This window comes from Callorhinus ursinus, unplaced genomic scaffold (assembly GCF_003265705.2).
Source record: "Callorhinus ursinus isolate GAN/ISIS: 27379988/994484 unplaced genomic scaffold, GSC_fseal_2.0 scaffold1, whole genome shotgun sequence".
Classification (NCBI taxonomy): domain Eukaryota; kingdom Metazoa; phylum Chordata; class Mammalia; order Carnivora; family Otariidae; genus Callorhinus; species Callorhinus ursinus.
The window spans coordinates 83,140,536-83,165,779 of NW_027397063.1; the positions used below are offsets into that span (position 1 = coordinate 83,140,536).

The following is a 25,244-nucleotide window of genomic DNA, read 5'->3' on the forward strand; positions in this document are numbered from 1 at the left end:
TTGACCTGAGCCAAAATCAAGAGTCGGCCGCTTAACCAACTGCACCACCCAGGCACCCCTGCGTCTATTATTTTTTAAAGACATATTACAGATAAATAATGAAAGCTATACCTGAATCATTACCATTTAATTTCTGATTCTACATTAAAAATTGACCTTTAACTAAATCATAACTCAAGGATATTTGGAATTTCATTTTTTTCCCTTTCTGGCAGTGTTAAGTAGGGAGAGCTCATTAAATCCTCTGTTCATCATCCTTCATTTGTGCAGTCTATCACAATTAGCCAAAACGTTATTACTCAGAATGGAAATGAATTAAGTGAATCTGGCCACCAAGACTCCACAGATGACATCTGTCCCTATATTGAAAGTAATCAAGATCCAAGCAAGCCTGAAGCAGAATACAGTGGTTAGGTCTCTGGAGTGAGATCGCCAGATGTGAATCCTGCTTTGTCCACTTATAGGTTGTGTTCTTTTGTAAGTCACCTCCCATCTGTGTACCTCAACTTCCTATTCATAAAATGGGGACAATAGCACCAATTTTGTAAAGTTATCATGAGGATTTAAAAAGACACTCTACTGGAGCACCTAGGTGGCTCAGTCGGTTAAGCCCCCAACTCATGATTTTGCCTCGGGTCATGATCTCAGGGTCCTGGGACTGAGCCCCACCTTGGGCTCCTTGCTCAGAGTGGAATCTGTTTGTCCCTCTCCCTTTGCCCCTCCCCCTGCTTACTCATTCTCTCTCTCCCTCCCTCCCTCTATCTCTAAAATAAATAAATGAATAAAATCTTTTAAAAAAGAGAGAGTATTAAGAAGGGCACGTTCTGCATGGAGCACTGGGTGTTACACGCAAACAATGAATCATGGAACACTACATCAAAAACTAATGATGTAATATATGGTGATTAACACAATATAATATTTTAGAAAATAAATAAAAACCAATTATGCACAAAAATAAATAAATAAATAAAATTTAAAAAAGAGAGAAAGAGAAACAATCTGCACAAAGTACTTAGAAGAAGGGAAGGAAGAAAGTAAGGGCTCAGTAAATAGCTCTTATGGTCAGTAAGTATATGAGTCTGTTTTACAAACTTTTTCATGACACTTGAATTATTTCCAAGTCTAATTGCAAAAGTTGATACATTTGTCATTTCAAATTTTCTTCAGCTATGGGAGGGATGGTAACTAAATTAGCCTGATATTTTAATTCTCACTTGGTAATTGTTCTCTTTCCTTTCATATAACATTATTTCTTTAAATCTTAAACTATGAACAGAAAAATCAAATTCTCTTGAAAAGAGCACACAGAAAACTATTAAGCCTGCAAGCTGGTCCTCAATTTTCTATTATTTTGAATATGGGGAAAGAGATCCATGTAACCCAACCATATTTTACTACTATGTTCTGTATGTGTTTATATTTTAAGAAAAGTATAAATAATGAAATGCGATTTTGATAGATTAATAATGATAGTCTCTATTTGACATTTCGATACATATACTTTTACTTTGTACCTTTAATATTTATATTTATCATGTCTTCCAAGTACAGTTCCTAAAACTTAGGAGAGAAAAAAATACCCTTTGTTATCAAAGTCTTTAGTTCATTTCCTGTTGTATTTCAGATCTTCAAGGACTCCACATATTGCCTCAGACAGTTGACTGGTCATCTTTTCCTCCCCAACAATATCTCCTGACTCTTGGGTTCAAAAACAAAGAAGATGGGAAATTTTTGGAAAAACTATCAAGTAGAAAGCTGCCTACATTTACAGGTAAATCATCTGGACTTCTTTTTATCCTTTAATGCTGTTACAAGGCAGGAATTGTGCATTCTTCATCAAGTCTTATTCATCATAAGGCCTAGCATATAGATGGGCTAGGACCCCAAAAAATGTTTATCAGGTTATAACAAACTCCTTCCAATCTTCTTTGTGGGCTAGTTAACAATACCTGGGATTCAGGTTCCCCCAAGACCAGCACGTTTCTAGAATGTCTGCCTCCCTCACTCCAACCATCTCACCCCAACCACGCTATCACCAGTGCCTAAGCATAAGGCACTTAAGAATACAAGTTTTTGTCATAATCAATTAACAAATGTAGAAGAAAATTATCGAAAATACTTATGTGAAATCAAAAATATAGCCAATGACAAACTTAAATCACTTGGATTATCTGTTATTATATTGATATTTGTTCCACTCTTTTCTTATGTAATTAACCGAGAGCTTAGATCTCTTGAAGAGTTATTACAGTTAAATGGTATTCAGTAATTCTGTTGAAACTTCCAAAACTCAAGAAAGTATTCACATGGAGTCGAAGTCTCAGATTTGTGGGCAAAATTCACGACAGTTTGAATTTCTTCCTTCAACGCTACCCACATAATTAAGGATTTGTGTTTTGTCTGGCACTCTATTCTCTGAGGCTTAGCTCAACTTCAGGCTACATTCAAGGTCAATGGGATCTGCACACTTGAATAATACCTGGGAGGAACAAGACGACAATCAGACACATTTATGACATTTCTTCACAGTCAGGAAAAACATACTCTGCAGAGAGGGATGAATTGTTATAGGCTGTCTCTTAGATCTCTCAATCAGGAAACACAACAAAATGAATAAATGATAGTCTCTAAAGGGCAATGTCTCCTCTGCCTTTCTCCTCATAGATCTTTCATTGGTATGCATGTGGTCCAGGGATGGTGCTAGTTTCTACACTAAAGATTTCATATCTATTAACATTGAGATATCTGTTTATAGCTTGCTAAAGAAAGCATTTTGAAATGGAAGTCTGGAAAAAGTAGTATAAAAGTTTATTGTTACAATTTTTAGAACATAAAACTCCCTTCGGTCTGCTGACCAAAGAAGACACAATGAGACACATGGAGACAATGGGGAAGCGAATCTTGCCAATATTGGATTTTATTAGAAGCACCCAACTGAATGTAAGTATATGAGTCTTTTATATTTGTCCAACGCACAAATATTAGACAATCCTAGAAGTACGGAAAGTTTATGGTACAAATATTGCAAGTATTGGAGGGTTTTAGAAACATTCATGGTAAATCTCATCTGCAAAACCAAGCAAAGTTTAGCTAATGATTTTTTTTATATTTTAAAACATACTACAATGCTACACTTTGCAATTTCCAGCACTTATTTGGCTAGTGGCTCTTTGTGGGTTTTTTAAGATTTTTATTTATTTATTTATTTATTTGTCAGAGAGAGAGTGCGCAAGCAGGGGTAGCGGCAGAGGGAGAGGGAGAAGCAGGCTCCCCGCTGAGCAGGGAGCCCGATGTGGGACCCAATCCCAGGACCCTGGATCATGACCTGAGCTGAGGGCAGACGCTTAACTGACTGAGCCACCCAGGCAACCCAGCTCTTTGAAGAGCCTTTTTCTTTGTGCCTTCCTGCTATCTAATTCAAGTTTGCAGGGCATTTCTTACTTCAGATCAATAACAAAATTTTAGTAAATACAGTGTTTCCCTGTTTCATATACTGGGCTATTATGCATAACTACTTTGTTACCTACACAAGAATTTGGAGTTTTCAAACTAGTGCCTCCACACCACACTGATAAACTGGATGCTTCCCTAAGCATTGGCAATTGATCTTTGTATACCATCAGGGCAAGTTATCTAATCCCTATTTCTGATCTGAGGAAAATATGCCCTTTCTACTGTTCAGTGTTAAAAAGCCCAAAAGAAGACCTAAATTATGCTATGCTGTTTTACAAAATTTAAGCCATTATACTGAAAGAACATAAAGGGAACTTCTCATTAACAGGCTATAAATGTTGCAGATTTCCCCCTTTTTAAAATATTTTTCAAAAGGCCTGTAAGCTGGAAATTTTGAAGAATTTTCTTTTTGTGGCTTCTGTATTACATCATTGATTTGATGTTCTTACCTTACAAGGGGAACCAAGGGGGTCATCACAAACAGCTACTTAACATCTGTTCAGCAGTTTATCTGCTCAATAACATTATTCACCATTTTAGAAAAGCTATAAAACCCTGAATCTATTTGCATGATTTGTAATTCTATGCATTACAAATACAAAAGCACATTTTTACCCATTTTCCTACCACACAGCTCCCCCCTCCCCATAACTGTGTTCCACTCGATTATCTCCCCTATATTTCTATTATGAAGAAATCCATCTCTGTTTGCTCACAGTTCTAGAAGCAAGAAGTCCAAGATCACGGTGTCAGCATGGTCAGGTTCTGATGAAGGCCCTCTTCCTGGCTTGCAGACTCCCACCTTGCCTCACATGGCCGAGAGTAAACTCTCTGGTGTCTCTTTGTATAAGGACATCAATCCCATCATGAGGCCTCCACCCTCATGACCTTGCCTAATCCCAAAGGCCCCATCACCATACCATCACATTGAGGGTTAGGACTTCAATATATGAATTTTGGGTGGACACAAACGTTCAGTTTACAGCAATCTCATTGGCTCTACCACAGATTTGAGGTCCTGTTCTCTAATTTACCCTCTATCATAACCTCCTCCAGCCACACACACACCATCACCAACCTCCCATCTTAATTAGAGATCCACATACATCATCCTTGTCATCATCAGACCCTTGCATGTAGTGGAATCTTTGATAACAAGAACGATCACCATACAGCATTATTTTACCTCATTGGTTCATGGTTAGCCTAGCAGAGCCAGTGTACTAGAAGTTGTGGAAGTGATCTCCGTCCTGGCTTGTTGGGGTAATACCTGCCATACCTCGTTACTTGTCAGGACACTGGTCACATCACCTCTTGCCAGCTCATATCTCAGTGTGTCCTGTATGCAGGTTGGGCCCATCTAGGCATCATGCACTTTTTAAATGTTCTTAACTCATTTTTTTTCACCCTTCAAAGGGCATTCTAGCCACTTAGAAATTGGTATATGCCTGTGTCTTTAGGTGTCTCTAAAGGAAATTTGAAAACCATAACTAAGATTCTTGGCATCTAATTAATAACTCAGTGTTCTTTAAAATGAGTCAGTATTGTACAAGGAATTTTATCAACATTTCTATGTTAGCTTCTATGGAAAATAATAGTTTTTGGAAGATTATCACAAAGAGTTTAATAGAATTGAAGCAAGTGAGCCAGAAGGTACCCAGGGACCACAAGTATATCCAAATATTGGCCTTTAGGTTTTTTTATTATATGCCCAACCACAGCTCCATAAACCAGGACTGAATAAAACTGGCTGCAAAGGTAACCTAGCTTAATGAAGCAAGTAATGAGTTGGTGAGTAGAAATTATTCCTACATGGTACCATTAACTGTGACCCAAGAAGCACTCGACAGTGTTTTTAAGAGTCCCTGAAGTGTGTTTTTCCTTGCCACATAGCAAATGCTGTCCACTTGAAAGTTTAGGTATTGCATTGTTCTTATTAGTTGTCACCCTCACTTGTGACACCTCTAGATGAAGACTTTTGTCCATAGTTGTGCTCTGTCTGTGTAACCCTAAGGCAAGTCATTTAACCTCTGAGCTATTTTTTCTCATTTATTAAATAAGCTGATATCTGCCATGCCCACCTCACAGAGTTGTTGTGAGATCCAAAGTACATAATCCATGTTGAAGCACTTTGTTCAGCATTACAGATTTCAGAAGTTTTAATTATTTGTATTGGTTTTTAGTGTGCTTTGACAAAAGGACTGTTTTATAGGCCTTTCTCTTTCTTGATACAAGTGTGTACTCTGAAACTATATGTCCTTCTGAAATGAAGATTACGCGAGTGTCTTATAGATTTCTAATTTTTTTCCTCAGATCACTAATGTGCTCAGATCTACTCACAAAGGCAGGATTAGAGGTGTCATCTCCAGCCATGGAGTAGATCTACTAACCACAGTAGGCCTTCCCAGGGAACGTGAATTTTCACCTCTTGCCATAAAATCATGGAAGGAGAGTATGAGGGAGGTCTCTATGTACCAGGCAATGATTCTCCTTACACTCTGATCCCAGTTTCCTTATCCTTATAGATTTTTTTTTCCTAGGCATACAACAATGACACATGGGCAAAGAAGAATGATTCTGACATTGTAAGGGTTATAATCTCAAATATTCTACCACCATCCTACCTGGTGGCTTTTAATGCCACTGAACAGCAATCCCATTCAACCAGCAGCTCTGCCCTAATGGTATTTTTCCTTCTCTGGATCCTTGTCCTAATTATGTCACATGCTACCAGATGCCACTGTGCTTCTCCATTCATCAACTGTATTGGCTGCTGTCAGTTTCAAACCTTATGGACTGTGCTTCCTGGGTTAAATGTTAAAGAGTTAAAATAATAAAATCTCTTGCTGTGCATAAAGTCTTCTTCCCAGGCTGACTTGCCAAAAAATGACCTAACCATGTTTTTAATACTTCATTAATTTTACTTTTAATTTCCTCTAAGTGAAGCATAAAAAATGTTTACATATACACATTAGAAATGAACAGTAATATGCGTTTTCTCTCCCTTTTTGGCAATTAATGTTTCTATATGTATGTCAAATGGAAATATATTCCAAATACTTGGGCTCTGCTTTCTGGTGGTATTACACAGTACCACTTATTTGCCAAACATTTAACCATACGTGCTATTAAATCTAGGCAAATCTCTGACTGAAGCCTTCCTTTGAGCTTGCTGTTTACCTAACCTTCATTGTACCTGTGTGAGGTTTTAGCTTCAATCTTGGCCACTTTATTACACTCTCTCCAGCAGCTAAGGACCCCTTTGATCACTCCTGAAGTCTCGTAGGGAAGGCTACTTCTCCTTTAGATTTGGCTCTTGGTAACATGAGATGTTTAAGCTACTTCCTTCATGTTTCATTATTTCCTTTATCTTCTTAAAGCAACAGCATTGAAACATTCCTCCTGGCATTAGATATCATTTGTATTTCTTTTCCACTTTGTCTCTCAAAGACCCCCATCTTACATAGGTAACATATTAATCTATTAGTGTCCTGATACCCACAGCTGCTTTGGCTTTGGGGAGAGGAGGATAGGTGACTATTAGCAGTCAATTATGTTCCATCCCTAGGATCTGATTTGTATGGAGCACTTCCTGTTTTGTTATGCACCCGACAATCAAGCTAACAAAGCACCATTGCCTTCCACTATTTTTATTTTCCTGATGTTTTGGAAAATTACACTGATAGATTATGTTCCCGAGCAGACTGCTGTTGTTTCTGCTCTTTGGAGTTGAGTCACTACACTACTTTCCTACAAGGAGCCCCATTGTTTATTTTAAAGAAGAACAAAGAAAGCAATTTTTCTTCAGAAAGAAAACAGTTTCTCCTGCAACTTGCTTTTCTCTATTTGACAGTATCCCATTGTTCAGCTGCATGTTTAAACTAAACGGGTAGGCTAGCTATTTTGTCAAGTCAGAGAAGGGATCCCAAATCCACAATTTGCAATCGTTGCTCCTATAGGTTTATAGGTTTTCAGATAAATGATTAATCATAAAGAACAAATTAGCAGGGATAGAGGGATATTAGTCAAGTGGCCATTAGATAGGTGTTAGGGAGACACACAGCAAATACAATGCAATGGTGCTCAACCTTCCTGTATTACCAAGATTCTACAAAAGTGCCAACTTCTAGAGGTCAGTGTCCATCAAAATATGAGTATGACATTTCAGAAGGAACTGCTTTGCAAATTCAAGTTGAAGTGCAGATGCTCTTTAGTAATGCCAGTTTCTAATAATTTTTCTCTTTAGAAGAGATTCTATTTGAAGAAGAAAAAACCATGTGTGCCTTCTCTAATGTCTGGGGAGTAAAATTTGTTTAAAAGCATGCACAAACTAAAATAGTCCTTGTTCAGATACTAGGCTTTAAGATGGTGGTTTGTTCAACTTCCATTTGAGATATTCAAATATGGGGGCGGAGAGGGCACCTAGCTAAATTTCATGTTCCTAGGGCCACATATCAAGAGATATGTGATTCACCAAGGAAGGCCCAGGACTCTGCCTAGTTAAAAAAACCTTGTGATTCTGGTACAGGTGGTCCAGGAGGAACCCTGTCATAAAGGAACACTGGTCATCCAGACTTTCTCTTCTGGCACCAGGATGCAGAATGCAGTTGTCAAATTCAGTCCTCCTGCAACCTCCCACTTCTTACCATCCTACACACACAGCAGAAATCCAAAGCTTTTCTATTAACTCTTAGATACCCTTTATGCCCCCTTTTTCCTAATATAAATGAGAATTTTATGATAAACTTTATTTCTCCTATCAAGAAGTACAACTTGTATTCAAATTTTTAGAGAAGGTAATGTCTCCTCTTTTATGGCTGGCAGTTGAAAAACACATAGGTGGACCACCTTATTAAAAGTATGCCCAATTTTAAGAAAGCCCAAAATAGGGTGCCTGGGTGGCTCAGTCAGTTAAGCATCTGCCTTCCACTCGGGTCATGATCTCGGGTCCTGGGATCGAGTCCCATATCAGGCTCCCTGCTCAGCAGGGAACCTGCTTCTCCCTCTGCCTGCTGCTCCCCCTGTTTGTACGTGCTCTCTCTCTTTCTCTCTCACTCACTCGCTCTCTCTGACAAATAAAATCTTAAAAAAAAAAGAAAAGAAAAGAAACAAAATAGCAGGCAACTCTTAGCTCCTATGATGTTTTGATGACATAGATAAAGTCACCCTCTTTCAACGAACACGACTTTGTGGGATCCCCACTAGGAGAATGGAATGCATGTTCAATTTCAGTCCCCTCTTTTCCCCTCAGCCCAAGTTCCTTATGCAGGGCCACCAGCAAATCTTTCTGAACAGTCTTGCAAAGCATTCCCCTTTATATACATTCATCTGTTTGAAGGAAGGGTACAGACGATTCTCTAAAATAATGGAAACAAACATTTATTTGTGCTAGGTACCCATTGCTTCAAAGGATGTAAATATATTACAATAATCCCTGACTTCAATCCCCAGGGAGATGTCGATTTCTGTGATTTTGTTCTAAAACAGTTCCTTTTACTGGGAGACTAGGGGAGTTTCCACGGGTGCTCAGGTGTGATGGAGAAGTTGCAATACGCCAGCCTCCTCAGCCGACTGCAGAGAGTAAAGGAGCAGTCCCAGGTGATCAATCAAGCAATGGCAGAGCTAGCAACCATTCCCTATCTACAGGACATCAGTCAACAGGAGGCGGAATTGGTAAGTGTTTTTCTTTGTTTAAGGCTTTCACGGGCCCTGGGCTAACAGAAGAGTGATATGTTCTGAAAAGAAAAAATTGTGAGAATCAATGTAGTCTGAGGGCAAACTGCCCAACCCTCCTGAGGCATTTTAATAAAGAAACTGGAAAATGTAGAAAGGTGTTTCTGTCTTTTATTTGCTCTCATTGCCTAGCTTCCATTTTTATAGCAAAAACTTTGTGATGTGTAAAAACATGGAAAAGGGCTGATTATTCATATCGTGGATCAAGCTTTTTGTTTTAAATAAAGTGTAATTATAATAAATTATTTCTTAAACTTCAAGATATGTTAATATATAATTTTCTTGAAGGGGAAGGTGAGAGGACAAGAGTAATTGCTATATAAAAACCAACCCTACAAAATAGTCTTTGTAGTTTTCTTATTCATTTCTAGTGTCATATATATGTTGGCAGTGCCAACACACACACACACACACACACACACACACACACACACGCAGGTACATTTTTTTTTTTAAGATTTGTTTATTTTAGAGAGGGAGAGAGAGGGAGAGCACAAGCGGGACAAGGAACAAAGAGAGAGGGAGAGAGAGAATCCTCAAGCAGACTCCCTGCTGAGCAGGGAGCCCGACATGGGGCTTAATCCCAGAGCCCGACACAGGGTTTGATCCCAGGAACCTGAGATCATGACCTGAGCCAAGGGCAGTTGCTTAACCAACTGAGCCACCCAGCGCCCCCACACTGATACATTTAGATAAAACAGTTGTTTCATTGGAGGGGAAAATGTAGTTAGTCAAATGGTTTTTTTAAAACTAAATTGACCAATTAACTCAGAAAACACAGAGCCAGTCAAAAATTAGTTGAAGGAATAAATCACAGAAACAATCTTCAAACAGATGTGTATATTACAACCATAATTAATATTAGAAATGATGGCTCCTCGTTTGTAAAACTATTACTAACCAGTGTGAGGGCCATTCAAGGAAAAGTGAAATTTACTGTATATGGAGATCCTAATGTGTTGTAGGGAAGGGCTCTTTACTTTGAGGCTTTAATTGAAGGTAGCTAAAACTAATAATAGACCTGAACTGAATTCACATAGCAGGGATGAGAACAGCCCAAATTGATCACCTGTAATTTTCAGATAACTAAAGCAACCCTCCCTCTTTGAGCTTTAAAGTTGTAACAAATTAATCCATCAAGAAATGAACTGCCAACATTTATAATGTTCATCTGACCCTGTAAAAGGATATTAAATAAATACCGTCGTTCAAAGTAAGTATATAAAATGGTCTGACTCGCCAAATAATAAAACTATGCGTACTAAAGTTTAAAACTGTGGGATGAAAAAAAGTCTATTAATCAGGGAATTACTAAGTCAAAACTGGCAAGAATACTTTCTAAACCTTTACGGTTCTGTGCAGCGGAAAACCTTCTAAAAGGCTAAGTGTTTATCCTGCCACTCGTAAGGCATTCAGGAATGCAGTAAGTATGGAGTTTTCAAAGTGCATATTATAGCCAATTTTAGATGATTAATGCTCCTCTGAGATAAGAGGAAGCAAAGAAAATGTTAATTTAAGAAGCTGGCACAGTGTTGATCCTGTCTTCCTGAAAAGCACATTCAAGATTTAAATGAAAAATACAGGGGAGTTTCCTGCACTTAGGTTTCCTTAACCACATATCTGCAGCTTTTTTTTTTCTGGAAATATATTTCCAAATATAAACAAAGAGCATCAAACTCGCATTATTGACATCTTTTACTCACATGTTAGTGCAATAGCCCACTATCTGAAATCTTGGAAAATAGGATTTCAAGGGATATTTTCATAATTTATATGCCTACTAGGAAAAAAATTAATGTATGTGGATGTATATGTATAGGCCAAATATTTAAAAATCATGTATCTTGCAAGATTTCATCACCTGAAGTAACAGATTTTACTTTCCAACTTCCAAGCATAGGTTAACCTAGAAAATAAATCCTAGTATCTTTTATCTTTTATGGTGCCACATAAACAGGGACTGCTCAGAAGAGTCTTGAGTGACTCAACTCTCTGCCCTCCTGCTTAAGCTCTGCAATATCTAAAGTAGAGGAAGATTATCTGAGAGTTCATATTCTGATGCCACAGTGAACTGAACTGGCATTTGTTTTATTTAGAGAACTTTCTTTTTTAGCTTTGATTATCACAGGGCTTGATGCAGCTTCATTACTTTGCAGCCACATATACAGCATGTGCACAGGATTGTTTTAAATTGGAATATGGCAGTTTTGGGCAAAGGGTGGAATTTTCTAAACTTGCCTTTGAAAAAGGCAACTTGGTTATTTTGAAATTTTAGAAAATAAAAGAACAGTAAAAGAATTTAAATGAGCTAACATCCTTTAAGAGGCAATAAAACAGCACAATTTTAGTATTGTCCTCGGGTGAGCTTTTGCATGATGCCTAGAATTATGATACATTAGCCTCAGGAGAAAATACTAAAATGCATTCATGTACTACATGCCATTTCCTGAGAGAATTAACTACTGCCTTTATTCTTTACAACCCAAATCTGTGGGTTTTTTTACAAAACATCAACACTTACTACATTAAAACCTATATGTTTTATACAAATTTTCAAGAAGAGTCTTTCCATTGTTACAATATTTTATATCTGCAATAATACTTGGTAATGACTGAAGCAAAGACGAGGTGGCAGTGTTCATTGTCGGAAAGATGAGTAATAAAATCATCAGCGTACAAATGATTTTTTAATTAGGTTTTAATCTGTGTATTTAGAGAAGTTATTTCTGCATGAATTCCACACTGATAATTTTTATCTTGGTGCCACAGCTGCAGTCACTAATGGCAGATGCTATGGACACCCTTGAAGGAAGAAGAAACGATAAAGAACGTGTGTGGAATACAATCCAAAAGGTAAAACTTTCAGTTGAAGGGAAAAAATATATTATCCTCAAAGAAAATGTCCATCTTGGGTCAAATCTGTTTAGAAGATAAAAAGAAAAGAAAGCTCCTCAGGTTGTTTTACTGTTTGTTTTCCTTTTTAAATAAATGCAACTATCTCCCTGGAAGTAACACCAGAATCAAAATGGATTTATACAGTGTTTCCTTGGGTCTGCTTCTCCAACAGATTGTGGTCATATGCTTTCATGGGTCTTCTTATGTTCATTTTCATATTCTATTTTCATTATCTGCTTCTTCATTATTGGTTATTATAGATTTTTTTTAAAGCCCTCTCATCTCTGTTTTAGTCCACCCCCCAACACTTTCCCCACTTGAGAAGAAATGGCTACATTTCAGGGAACAACAAAGAAACTAGCGCATTGATGTTTTGGGTGGAGGAGTAACATACTGTTTGTTAAGAAGTAGAGGAACATCCCTTCGTTGGCTACCTGAGTTAAATAAAACAAGCACAGAGATGCACCTAGCACCAGGTACTCAGAAGACTTGTGTGACACTACAGAGCTCTCTGACAATGTAGGAGGAAATAATGTTGAGTCTCCAGTCCAGTTAAAGGTGATAGATTCTAGTCAATCTACTCCCCATTCAGTCTCCTCCAATCACTTTCAGAATCCATAAAGGGAAAACTGGTGTCAGATATGAGAAGAGCAAACCAAAGAAACCTCTGGTTTAAGAGGTAACAGTCAGCCACGATGGATTCTGGTGCATCTAGAATGAGGAAATGGGTGTCTTCTCTTCAGTTCAGAGGACCTATGGTAAATGCACAGAACAGAAATTAACTGAAGTCAGCAAATATTTGTTGACTATCTACTGTGCTGGAAAGAACACTGGGTGTTACGGATATTATGCTAGACAATACAAACATAGCCCCTGCCTATATGGGCCTTACCATCTAGTAAAGAAGACAAGTATACAGCTACAAGTTTACTGAATTTTATAGTTAAAAAGTAGATGTGCAATAATCTATAGAAACAAATAGGGGAATATAATCTGTTCTGAGAGGTCAGAAAAGCCATCTCTCAGGGGTGCTCAGGTGGCTCAGTTGGTTAAGCATCTGCCTTCAGGTCAGGTCATGATCCCAGGATCCTGGGATTGAGCCCCACATCAGGCTCCCTGCTCAGTGGGGAGTCTGCTTGTCTCTCTCCCTCTGTCCCTCCCCCCACTCATGCTCATGCATGTTCTCTCTCTCTCTCTCTCTCTCTCAGATAAATAATCTTTAAAAAACGAGAGAGAGAAAGTGATATTAATACAACATTTTAAGGATATATAGTAGCTATCCAGATGCAAATAGATTTCTACAAAGAGGAAAGAGTTTGTACCAAGAGTGTAAAGAAAGCATGGCAAATTGAAAAACTGATAAAGGGAAGAAAACTAATAAAGGAGCAAGGAACGTATTTCAAGATGAAGTGCAGAAGCAGAAGTCAAATCACAGAAAGACTGATAAATGATGTTAAGGATTTGGAATGTTTCAGAAATTATCTGGAAAATGTTTTTGATACATCTCTAGGGCTATAGTAAGAGAACAGTTTGAGGAGCTAGGTCAATTATAAGGCAGTGGCTTGATCTATGGTGGTGGGTGTGCAGACAGAAAGAAGGAATGTGCAGGAAGCCAAATCTACAGTCCTTGGTCACTGATTGCATAAGGGAGTTTAGAGAACAGAAGAAGTTAGAATGATGTCCAGACACTGGGTTTGAATCACTGGACAGGGCATGGGGAGAGATTTGCTGGTGCCATTTACTAAGGAAGAATGCACTTCAAAAGTGTAGCTTTGGGGGGCGCCTGGGTGGCTCAGTCGGTTAAGTGTCCGCATTCAGCTCAGGTCATGATCCCAGGGTCCTAGGATCCAGCCCCACATCAGGCTCCTCGCTCTGCAGGGAGCCTGTTTCTCCCTCTCCCTCTGCTGCTCCCCATGCTTGTGCTCTCTCTCTCTCTCTGTCAAATAAATAAATAAAATCTTTTTTAAAAAGTGTAGCTTTGGGCTGGGAATATAAACTCAGAGTCCAGTCAGGAGACAGAAACCACTCCAGGTATTTGAAAGGGAATTTAATATAAAGAATGGTCAACTAGGTATGACACTGTTAACTAGGTAACTGAAAAAGCAAAGGAGAACAGGCTCCTTGCTCGGCGGGAAGCCTCCTTCTCCCTTTCCCACTCCCCCTGCTTGTGTTCCCTCTCTCACTGTCTCTCTCTCTCTGTCAAATAAATAAATAAAATCTTTAAAAAAAATAAATAAAGAGAGCAGCTACCACCCATTAGGGCTGGGAAATCCAATAGGAGAGATGGAATTATTAAAAGTTAGAAACTTGAAGCAGGACCCTGCTGTGGACCAAAACTCAGACCTCCCACTAAGAGGCATTGCTCAGCTGGTGTTATTATTATCTCCGAGCTTGGAGGAGAAATCCTGAAGGGTTGAGGTCCAGACTTCTGAGGAGGGGAAGGGTGGCGGAAGTGGGGAGGGAGTTGTAATGGAGGTAATTCTGCAACTTTGGGAAAAACTAGATTTAACCACTACTACAGAAAAGAGTATAACTTTCTAGAGCAAAGAAACCTTGCTGAAGAGATGCTCACAGGAACCCCAAGCAGACAGGAAATCAGCAGCAAGTAAACAGGAAGCAGCAAGTCCTCCTCTCTCCTTTGGCATTGCGATGCCCCTCTAATGCCTCCTATTGACAGAGACTAACAGCTGGCAAAATAAAAATGGCGTTTGCAGAGTTCCAACCCTCAGCATCACAGAGCTAATCATAGAAGGGTGGGTTTGGAGTTAAGAGACTATAGGCTAATAACTGGCACAAAAGTGGATTGAACTCAGGGTGCTGGCGAGACATCCAAGGGGAAGTACAGGAGTCTGGAGTTCTAGATAAAAGACTGAATAGAAAGAGATTTTTTAGTTGTTGGGCAAACTGATATTAACTGAAATCATTTGAGAAGCTGAGATGGCCGAGAAGAGCATAGAATAAGAAGAGAAGAGAGCCTTGAGGAGCACATTTCAAACTTAGGAAGAAAAACCCTACAAAGGAGACTCAGAAGAAATAGCAAGAGGAATTGGAGCTAGAGGTAAACCAAATGCAATTCTGATGAGACTCAAACAATATAATCAAATATCTCTGTTGGCTATAAAAACAATTTTTTAGCATGGGGCCGGCAAACTATAGCCCACAGATCGAAACCAGACAACCACCTATTTTTATAAATAAAGTTTCTTGCACACAGCTGTGTCATTCATTTATATAGCATCTACGTCACCTCGGCCAAGGTGATTAATTGCTACGGAGACCATATAGCTCACAAAGCCTAAAATATTTACTATCTGACCCTACATAGAAAAAGTTTGCTGTACCCTGGCTTATAGCGTTATCCATCCCAGAAACATTTACATTTGTACACTACATATTTGTGTTTATTAATCCAAGTGATAATAGGGCAATAGTCCAATTATGAAATTCCAAGGACCAGTCAAAAAATGGAGAGAAATTGACATTTGTCTATACCCGTCTCCATCTTATAAACAACCACCAATTCCACTTCACACTAAGCTAAGTTTTAATGCCCACATTCATAGGAATGCTTAGCCTGTGGCTTCCCACTTTGCCCCTATTGCAATTATGTATTGCTGTGTTATAAATCATCGCAAATATAGTGGTGTAGAACAATAACCCAATATTATCTCTCACAATTCTGAGTTGACCAGACTTGGCTAGGTGGTTCTTGCTCAATGTCTTTCATGTGGTTCAATCAGATGGCTTCTATGCCTGGGGCTGGGGTCATCTGAAGGCTAAGACATACTAGACTACAACATGGCTGGCTCATGTGGTTAACAACTAACATTAGTCAAGTGAGACAGCCGACTGGAGTGCCTACATGTGGCCTCTCCATGTGAATTAGGCTTTAAACAGCTGGGTTCTGAAAGGAACTATTTCAAGAAGAAAGGCAGTGGAAACCATCAGTCCTCTTAAAGGTTAGGCCCAGAACTTTGCCATATTCTACTGGTAGTAGTTACAGACAAGCCCAGATTCCTGGGCTCAGGAGGAATAGATTCCATTTCTCCAAGGAGGAGTGACATGTGCATTCATAAAGAGAATGAAATGATAGCATCAATCTTGGAGACAAGCTCCAGCAGCAGAGCTATGGATCTCTGTCCTGTGCTGGAAAATACCTGCAAGCGAGCAAGAGTCAGGAGGATAGTAAAGTCAAGGTGTCTGAGGATGGAACATTGCAAAGCCACTCTACCCAACCACTAGGTGTCTAGAAAGACTCACTGGTGAGCAGCCAATCTTTCCAAATTAAAAGTCCTGGTAATGATCCTAGCTTTCTAAATGGAAGCTCCTGAGAGGTCTTTAGGAAGATGTGAATGGGAAGGAACAGGGTGCCAAATTTTTCCCAAGGGCTTTTAATTTGGTTAATGTGACTCTACAAAGGATGATCATATCACTTTCAGATAATTTCGGTAGCAAGTAAGTAATTTCCTTTTACTGCTACAGAGTTCATTTGTGTGTGCAGAAAAAATAATTAAAAAAACCTAATTGTACAAGCTACACTGTGTTCTGAGCCCACTAGAAGTTGATATCAGCATCACCACCTCTGAGATCTGTTATCTGTAATAGAAACAGCTGTTGTACCTAATGAAAACACTTGGAATTTTCATCTGAAGCACAGAATTATAGCAGCACCTCCTAGTTCCACGTACTTAAGGCATCTGTCAGAATCCCCATTACCTAACACAATTTCCAGGGCTTCACTTTTTTACAGGTCTATAAAAAGCTTATCAAGATGAAATCTGATTCATGAGTGCTGACCTCCTGTCTACATTTTTTTTCTTTGAGATTTGTCTAGGAACCCAGAAAAAGAAAGGAGACAATTGTGTTTTTTCCTAATTTACCAAAACTAAAATATATTCTTTATAGAGCTTTAGGAAAGTGGCTTTTCTTTTGGTTTGGCTTTATAGAATATTTCCTTCCCAGTAATTAACTCAAGAAAAGTATATATACATTGGGTTAGCTGTGCAAATACAAAAATAAGCAGATTGTGTGTTAAAAAGAAAAAAAGTAAATTTTCTCATGTTGGAAAGTCCCATGACACAGCAGGACTCTTTAACAAGGGTTAGTCCATAACCACAACAACAACAAAACCCTGAGAGAACATACACTTTTGAATATCCCAGAGGTCTTGTTATCACACTGCTCATTCATGCATGCATCCAACATTTACTGGGCATCTCCTGCAGGTAAGACGGTGTTCTAGACATTGGAGATATAGCCATGAAAAAATAGTGCCCTCATAATGTTTGCATTCTAAAGTAGGCAATAAGCTACCAAAAGAAATATGGAATATATTATAAGTAATGAATGCCATAGCTGGAGGAAGCAGGAAAGGAAAATGGAAAGTGCCAATGATTGCAACTGAACTAGAATAGTCAGGCCAGGATTCACTGAGGTGACGCTTGAACAAAAGTCTGAAGGGAATGCAAACCATGCAAATACCTTGTAAAAAGCATCATAAAGGAAACAGCAAATGTAGACGCCCAAGATGAGACAGTACCTGGCGTGTACAAGGGATTACAAGGAGGGCCGGGGAACTGGAAGAGAATGAACAAGAGTAACAGAAGATGAAGTGAGCAGAGGACACAATGCTTTGTCAAAGAGAAAAACAAAAGCACTCTAAGCTGCCGAGTTGAGAATAGATCGAAGGGGGCGAGGGTAGAGTCAGGGAGACCAGTTAGTAGTTTACTGCAATGATACAGGAGACTAATTATGATGGCTTGAACCCAAGGTTGGACGGCTTCAATCTTGAACACAGGCGGTGGCAGTGGATGTGAGAAATGGTCAGATTCAGTCTTTTATCCAAAAGAAGACCAAAGGCTTATTTAGGGGGTAGCCAGAAAAGTAAAAAAGCACCCGGAACTAGCAATTTGGAGACCTGGGCCTGTTGCAAATTAGCTCAGAAGCCACATCCTTTCTCTGGGCCTCAGTTTTTTCAACTTTTGTAAAGTAAAGATATTGAACTAGAAGATTTTAGGTCCCCTCCCAGCTCTGAATGAATGAGTCTTTCAAAAGCCAGACCATAAAAATGAAGGAATAAGAGTCAACGTTTACTAAGCTCTTCATATGTGCCAACACTGTCCTGTATTCCCTTTACATATACCAACTCACTAATCCTCACATGAGATCAAACGTGTACTTCATTAAACAGAGAAGTTCAGCAGTTTGCGTAAAGGCACACAGTCAATAAGTGATGGAGCCAGGACTTGATCTGACCCTAGAGCCTAAACTCTTGATAAGTCTAAGCTTTGTGCTGCCTGAAAAAGCCTGACTGACCAGCATCATTTTATGTATAGCTGAGCATTCAGGTGTAAGGCCAAATGGGGAATTATGGAGACTTCCAACGAAGGTGAAATTTGACCATAAGTTAGCACCATTTGATTGTCTTCAATTCTCAAAATAAATTTCTTTTCATCTGGGTCTAAGGAATCACTAAGGAATTTTTGGTGTAGTCTACCTCTATAATCCACCTATATAGGATCCTCATCCTCTGTTCCTTAGTTTTTCCTCTATAACCAAAAAAGATACAGAACATAAATCTGCAAACCCTTCGCCATTAATTTAGCACCCACTCATGGGACCTGGGGCAAGTCACAGCCTTCTGAGAAACTGTGTTTATATACTTACCACCTTCAGAGTCTATGATTCTATGTTACCTAGCATTGAATCCTAAAGCCCATTAAAGCTTTATGAACTAGGCCTGAAGATAAATAGAAAAAGAAGTCTTTAGAAAAGGAGTCTTTAAAAAAAAAAATGTGCCAACTGTTAAGTTGGAACATTCCTATTTCTTCTCACCATAGAATCAGTTAAGAGAAACAGTTAAGCAGCATTCTGTCTGCAACTCGGAGGAAAAGTTCTTTGTTCTTCCTTTACAAAGTCTAAGTTTCACATTGAGAAGATCAGAATCTAATCTGATACAACATAAAGTATTATCTTATTCTGATATTCCTCTGGATCACTGATTTGAGACTAAATGAGGAGAAATGAAATTTTGTTATTTTAAAAGTAATGAGGGAAATACTCTACCATGTAATCATGGTCCTGTGAATTTTCATGAAAAGAAATACTACTTTAAAATTTCATCAAATATTATAATGTGGTACATCACAATCTTCAGTGAATTCAACTAATGGAGTATAGGTGGATATCTTTAAACCATCCATATGAACTTGTTCAAAATTAGTTAGCTTTTTATGTCCCTTTTATCTCAAAATCTTAACTTATAAGTCATATTCATCATCTTACAGACATGATAGTCATTGATATACTAATTTGGTCTTTTAAGATGAAAATGGGATAGAATTGTATGTCACTTAGCAACTCTGTTCTGTTCAAGGCTGTTGATGTAGGCAGAGCAAGGAGGGGAGAATACAAATCTGGGAGATGGGCCAGGGGCAGTTGGTTGAGGAGGAAGAGAGAAGAGCAAATTGGAACATTTTATTTACTTTCCACATCAGCATTCAAACCTGAACCCCTCCAGAAACCCTTCTGAGAGAGATTGCACATGCGGCACTATCATTCATCGGCCAGTCATTTGGGCTGACTAATAATATTTGGTTAGGGCATGCAGTTGTGTCTCTCTGAAAGTACTGCTGTCTTTTCAAAAATTCAGTGGCCGTACTACTCATTTGCAAAGCAGTTTTTCCAGCAATCAGGCTTTTCCTGTGTGTCTTGTTCTTTAAGGAGTCTCTGCAGATTTATTGCAATTTGATTGTGATTCTTCTCTGCTTCTGGTTATGGGCTTCCTCATTAGCATATCCCCAAATTCCTTTACAGTGTGTACTCTAAGCACTGCTAAGAAGTTCTGTCCATGGCATAATGCAGATCGTGTGAAGATCTAAGTGCTCATGTTGCTGACCACACTGGGGCGAAGGACAGGGACAGACTCTGAGGACAAGGAGCGAGGCAGGGCTCAAGGGACAGACGAGGCCAGACATCTGGGATAAATCTTTGAGGTTCCTAGGATGAATGAGTCTGTGCCAGTAGGTGTCCAGACAGCAGCAGGAGTGGAGTAGGCTCCACCAAAGCCCTGGCAGACCTCCTGATTGTGGTCAGAGGCTGAGCCCTGGGCCATTTGGACCTGAGGGAGCATTTCATCCTCAAACGTCACACTCAGCAAAGCCAAGTCTAGCCTGGAAAGTGGAGAAAGCCAAAAGCCTTGGTTCTAGCCATTTTCCCCAGCTATAGTGTGATCCCCCAAATCTAGATGACAAATTTCAGTTACCATTCAAACCAAACAACATCTTTCTCCTCTGACTTAAAGGAAAAAATGTGTGGTTAATTTGTTAAACATTTTCAACAACTGTATTTGCTAATCACTGATTTTCCACCTGTGCTTGGTCTTCCCTCCAAAACTGAGAATACCTCTTTTATGTACTTGTTTGGTTGAAAGTATTCTAAAACTTTCATGATTTCTGCAGCAGAAGCATTTCTGTGCAAGAGTCAAATCCTAGCATGGCCCTCATCTAGGGATTACGTATCCAGGAGCTTTGCCAGATTTCACCAGGAGTTTTTCAAGGGGCAGACAAAACTGTCATTGTGCTCACATACCTAAACATACCTAATAAAATACTGTGTTACTCAATAAATGATCAAGCTATGTTAGTCTCTTTGAAGTTTGCTTTTGAATAACTATCCCAATTAAAACAAGCTATAGAAAATTTTATTTCAAATAAATAAGTTAATTAATACTGTGGTGATGGCAAATATTATCAGTGATTACTGTTGATCTTTTAATATGTGCCAAGCACTTCCTCATCAGGTTATCACATTTACTCATTGCAACAACCCTTTGAGGGAGATGTCATTATTTTTCCTTTGGAAGATGAGAAAAAGAGCTTTGTAGAATTAACAAGGAAACAAACCTAAGCTTGTAGTGACAAGGTTTAGTTTTAAATCAGATTTGTTTGGGTGGATCAAAGGCTCTGTTCCTAATCATTAGCTAGAACACTTATGTTAAACCAAATGCAGCTACTAAAAGTCAATGGCACAAAGAATGTTGTGTGACCCAAGTTCAGATTCTGTAGGACAGCCAGTAAGACAACCCTTGAGCCTACTTTTCAGCAGTGAGTGGAATAGGAGCATCAGAGGCTATTCATAGCCATCCTCTATCCTTCTCTAGATCACAGCTGACTGGCCCAGCTGAGGATGTATCCAGACAACTTTGAGGCAGTTGCCTGACCAAATCCAAAACTTGACACCCACTGTCCCCTGGATCATCTTCTCTCACTGTCTTCCCTCATTATCCCTCCTTCAATTAACAGTGTGTTTAGATTGGCTTTTCCCTCTTCCTGCAACTTTAGAACTTCAAAGAAACAGCTTGAAAGTCTGGTCATTCCTATAGTGTACTTATTATTGATCTGAGGGTCACCTTCTGGTGAGTTATCTGAACTATTCTGAAATGCAGGCTGTCAATGATAACACAATTTCAGGAACACATATTGCCATAACCCCTCCAAGCTTCATCCTCAGAGCCTAGAAGACTTGAGCCTAGGACTGTACAGCGTATTTTTCACTCCCTCACTTCCTGGGATCCCTCCCTGCCTGTCCCATTAGTGAGCTAATATAGGAAGGTAACTAAAACAGAAAATTGGAAATGCGTATAGTTTTTTTAATGTCTATAAAAACTTTTCAAAATGTATCTTTCAGAAGTTCAGTGAAATATCTGGGGCAAGGGAGGGGAGCATATATCCCAATTCTATTTTGAACTGAAGAGTGAGTTTGCAGTTCATTCTAAAGTTACTCTCCTTAAATTACCAAAGGTGTCTTCTTTGCTTGGCAGCCCAGCATTTTATTGCATGTATTTTATGCATTAAGTTTTGCAATCCTTTATAATGCTGGAGAATAACACAATAACAGCTTATACCACTTGGTAGTTAAATGAACCATAGGACATCTTCCATTCTGTATTGAAAGTGGGATTAATACAGAGTTCAGAGCAATTGACTTGTAGTTCATTCAATCATTTACAGTGTACTCATTATACCTTTCATCTTTTGGAGAAGGGCAGAAATGAAAGTGCCTTTACATGCAGCCCTAAAGGAAGATATGGTCCATTTCTCATTCTGATTATGACTTTATTAAAATGGTGCATGTGGAGGAGGGGACAAGACTATAATCTAAAACATATACAAATGCCATAAGCATAAACACACCCACATCTCTTAGTATCATCAAACCTCTGTGTGTGTGTGTGTGTGTGTGTGTGTGTGTGTGTGTGTGTGTGTGTGAAATTTATGTGTACTCTGCTAAAAATGGTTTTCTGCTTGAGAAAAGATTCTGGAGAGGGGCATGAGATGGCTGGTGAAAGAATGAATATAGACCTATGTTAGAGAGCCTCACCTAAAAACAAGATAAAGTTAGGCCCCTCTCTTATTGAATTAAAAGGAATCGGAGAGACTTTTAACTTCCCAAGACCTCTTATGCAGAGAAGACCCCTTCAGCTTCACAATGATTCACTAAATCATATTAACATAGATATTTAGAAGGAACTGGAAAAACTGATTCAAGAAATGATACTACATCTCCCTGAAGTACAGGGGTCAAAATTATTTTTTTAAAAAAACATGATAGAAGACTTCCACTTCAGGAATATGGGGTAGATATGCTTTTCCCTATTCCTTCCATTAAGCACAACTAAAAATCCTGAACATTATATGTAAACAAATACGAGATTCTGGAAGGTGGAATGAAAAGGACTGACAACCAAGAGACATGGAGACTTGAGGAATGACATGATGGATTTTTGTTTTCCCATACATCCCACACTTGTTGCTAAAGAAGTTAGTAACCCAGAAACACTAACATGTGTAGACAAAAGAAGCCTCAACAAAAACCTGCTCTCTCTCGTCAAAGGGCAAGGAAAGAGGAAGCCTAGCAAAATGGAAAATTCTTAGACAATAATCATTCTACTCCAGCCAAACATCACAGAAAAAAATGGGGATCCAACACCCACCTATGTCAGCAAAGCCCAAGCAAGGAATTAGACTTCTGTCCTTACTAGGCTATAACAAGGTGTCCCAGCTTTCCCACTCTAACAGGGTAGTGTCAGAAAAGACCAGATATGGAGCCTGGACTTTCATCTCCCCTGGGTGGTAAGGCACCACTTCCTCCACTGCCCCCTGTTGGTGTGGTGTCAGAGGAGGCCTTGTAGGCAGTCAAGATTTTTGCCAAGCACCAACTATTATGAGCCTGCCTCCTCAATATGATGTCAGTGGAGTCCACATGGCAAGCACTGATGAGGTATTGCTACCTCTCCCAGCTAGGGAGGTATCAGTGAAAACCTAGTGAGGAGCTTGAACACTCATCCTCACCCAGAAGTAATAAGGAGCCCCTCCCTCAGAAGTCAATGAAAGCTGAGTGGGGAACCTGAACTTCCATACCCACCTAGCAGTAACAAGGCAGTGCCTCTCCCATCCTCTGCCATAGCAGTGTCAGAAAAATCCAGCTAAATGAGAAGGTTTAAATAAGATCCAGAGTTTCATAGCATAATGCTCAAAATGTCCAGATTTCAAATGAAAGTCACTCATCCTACCAAGAACCAGGAAGATCTCAAACTGAATGAGGAAAGACAATAGATTCTAACACAGAGATGATAGAGATATTAGAATTATCTGACAAAGATTTGAAAGCAGCCATTATAAGAAATGTTTTAATGAGCAATTACAAACACCTTAAAACAAATGGGAAAAAAAAATGAGTCTCCACAAAGAAATAGAAAGTTTCAGCAGATAATAGAAGATATAAACAAGAACCAAATAGAAATTTTAGAACTCAAATACTGAAATAAAAACTGAAAATGAAAAAAAAACCTCAGTGGATGTAAAATATGTGTAAAATATGATACCAAATATCTGAAACGTGGAGGGGAGAGGAGTAAAGAATGAGTTTAAAATTAAGTGACAATCAGCTTAATGTAGACTGGTGTATGCAGAAAATGTTATATATAAACCAAATGGTAACCACAAATCAAAAAAACAGTAATAGATATGCAAAAATAAAAAGTAAGGCATCCAAGTACATCACTAAAGGAAACCAGCAAACCATGAAAGAAAGAGAATAAAGGATCAGAGAAAAACCACAAAAACAACCACAAAACAAGTAACAAAATGGCCATAAATATGTATCTATCAATAATTAGTTTGAATGAAAATAGACTAATCAATCAAAAGACATAGGGTGACAGAGTGGATAAAAAAAAGAGACCCACCTATATGCTACATGAAACTCCTTTCAGACCTAAAGACACCTGCAGATCAAAAGTGAGGGGATAGAGAAACATTTATCATGCAAATGGATGTCAAAAGCCAGAGTAGCAATACTTATGTTAGACAAAATAGACTTTAAAACAAAGATTGTAAAAGAGGCAAAGAAGGATACTGTATAATAATAAAGGGGACAATCCAACAAGAAGATATAACAATTGTAAATATGTATGCATCCAACATGGGAGCACCTAAATAGATAAAACAATTAATAACAAACATAAAGAAACTGCTTGATAGTAATACAATAATAGTAGAGGACTTTATCACCCCACTTACATCAATGGACATATCATCCAAACAGAAAATCAACAAGAAAACAGTGGCTTTGAATGACACACTAGATCAGATGGATTTAACAGATAGATTCAGAACAATTCATCCTAACAGCAGAATACACACGTTCTTTTCAAGTGCACATGGAACATTCTCCAGAATACATATTAGGCCACAAAACAAGCCTCAACAAATTCAAAATGACTAAGTCATACTATGCATCTTTTCTGACCATAATGCTATGAAACTAGAAGTTAACCACAAAAAAAAAATCTAGAAGGACTACAAATACATGGAGGTTAAATAATATGCTACTAATAAATGCTACTAAACAGTGAATGGATCAGCTAAGAAATCAAAGAAGAAATCAACATAGAAACAAACGAAAATGAAAACACAATGATCCAACACCTTGGGATGCAGCAAAGGCGGTTCTAAGAGGGAAGTATATAGCAATACTGGTCTACCTCAACAAACAAGAATAATCTCAAACAACCTAAACTTACACCTAAATGAGCTAGAAAACGAGTAACAAACAAAACCCAAAATCATCAGAAGGAAGGAAATAATAAAGATTAGAAC

At 38.6% G+C, this 25,244-nt stretch overlaps 1 protein-coding gene across 1 annotated transcript in view; it reads left to right on the top strand.

Annotated features, from left to right (window-relative positions):
• Positions 1-25,244, top strand: part of SPATA16 (spermatogenesis associated 16) — a 225,436-nt gene that overhangs the window by 181,623 nt on the left and 18,569 nt on the right. The window contains 4 exon segments of the mRNA XM_025869549.2: positions 1,606-1,774; positions 2,831-2,943; positions 8,965-9,129; positions 11,959-12,042. Coding sequence (XP_025725334.2) covers positions 1,606-1,774; positions 2,831-2,943; positions 8,965-9,129; positions 11,959-12,042 — 531 coding nt within the window.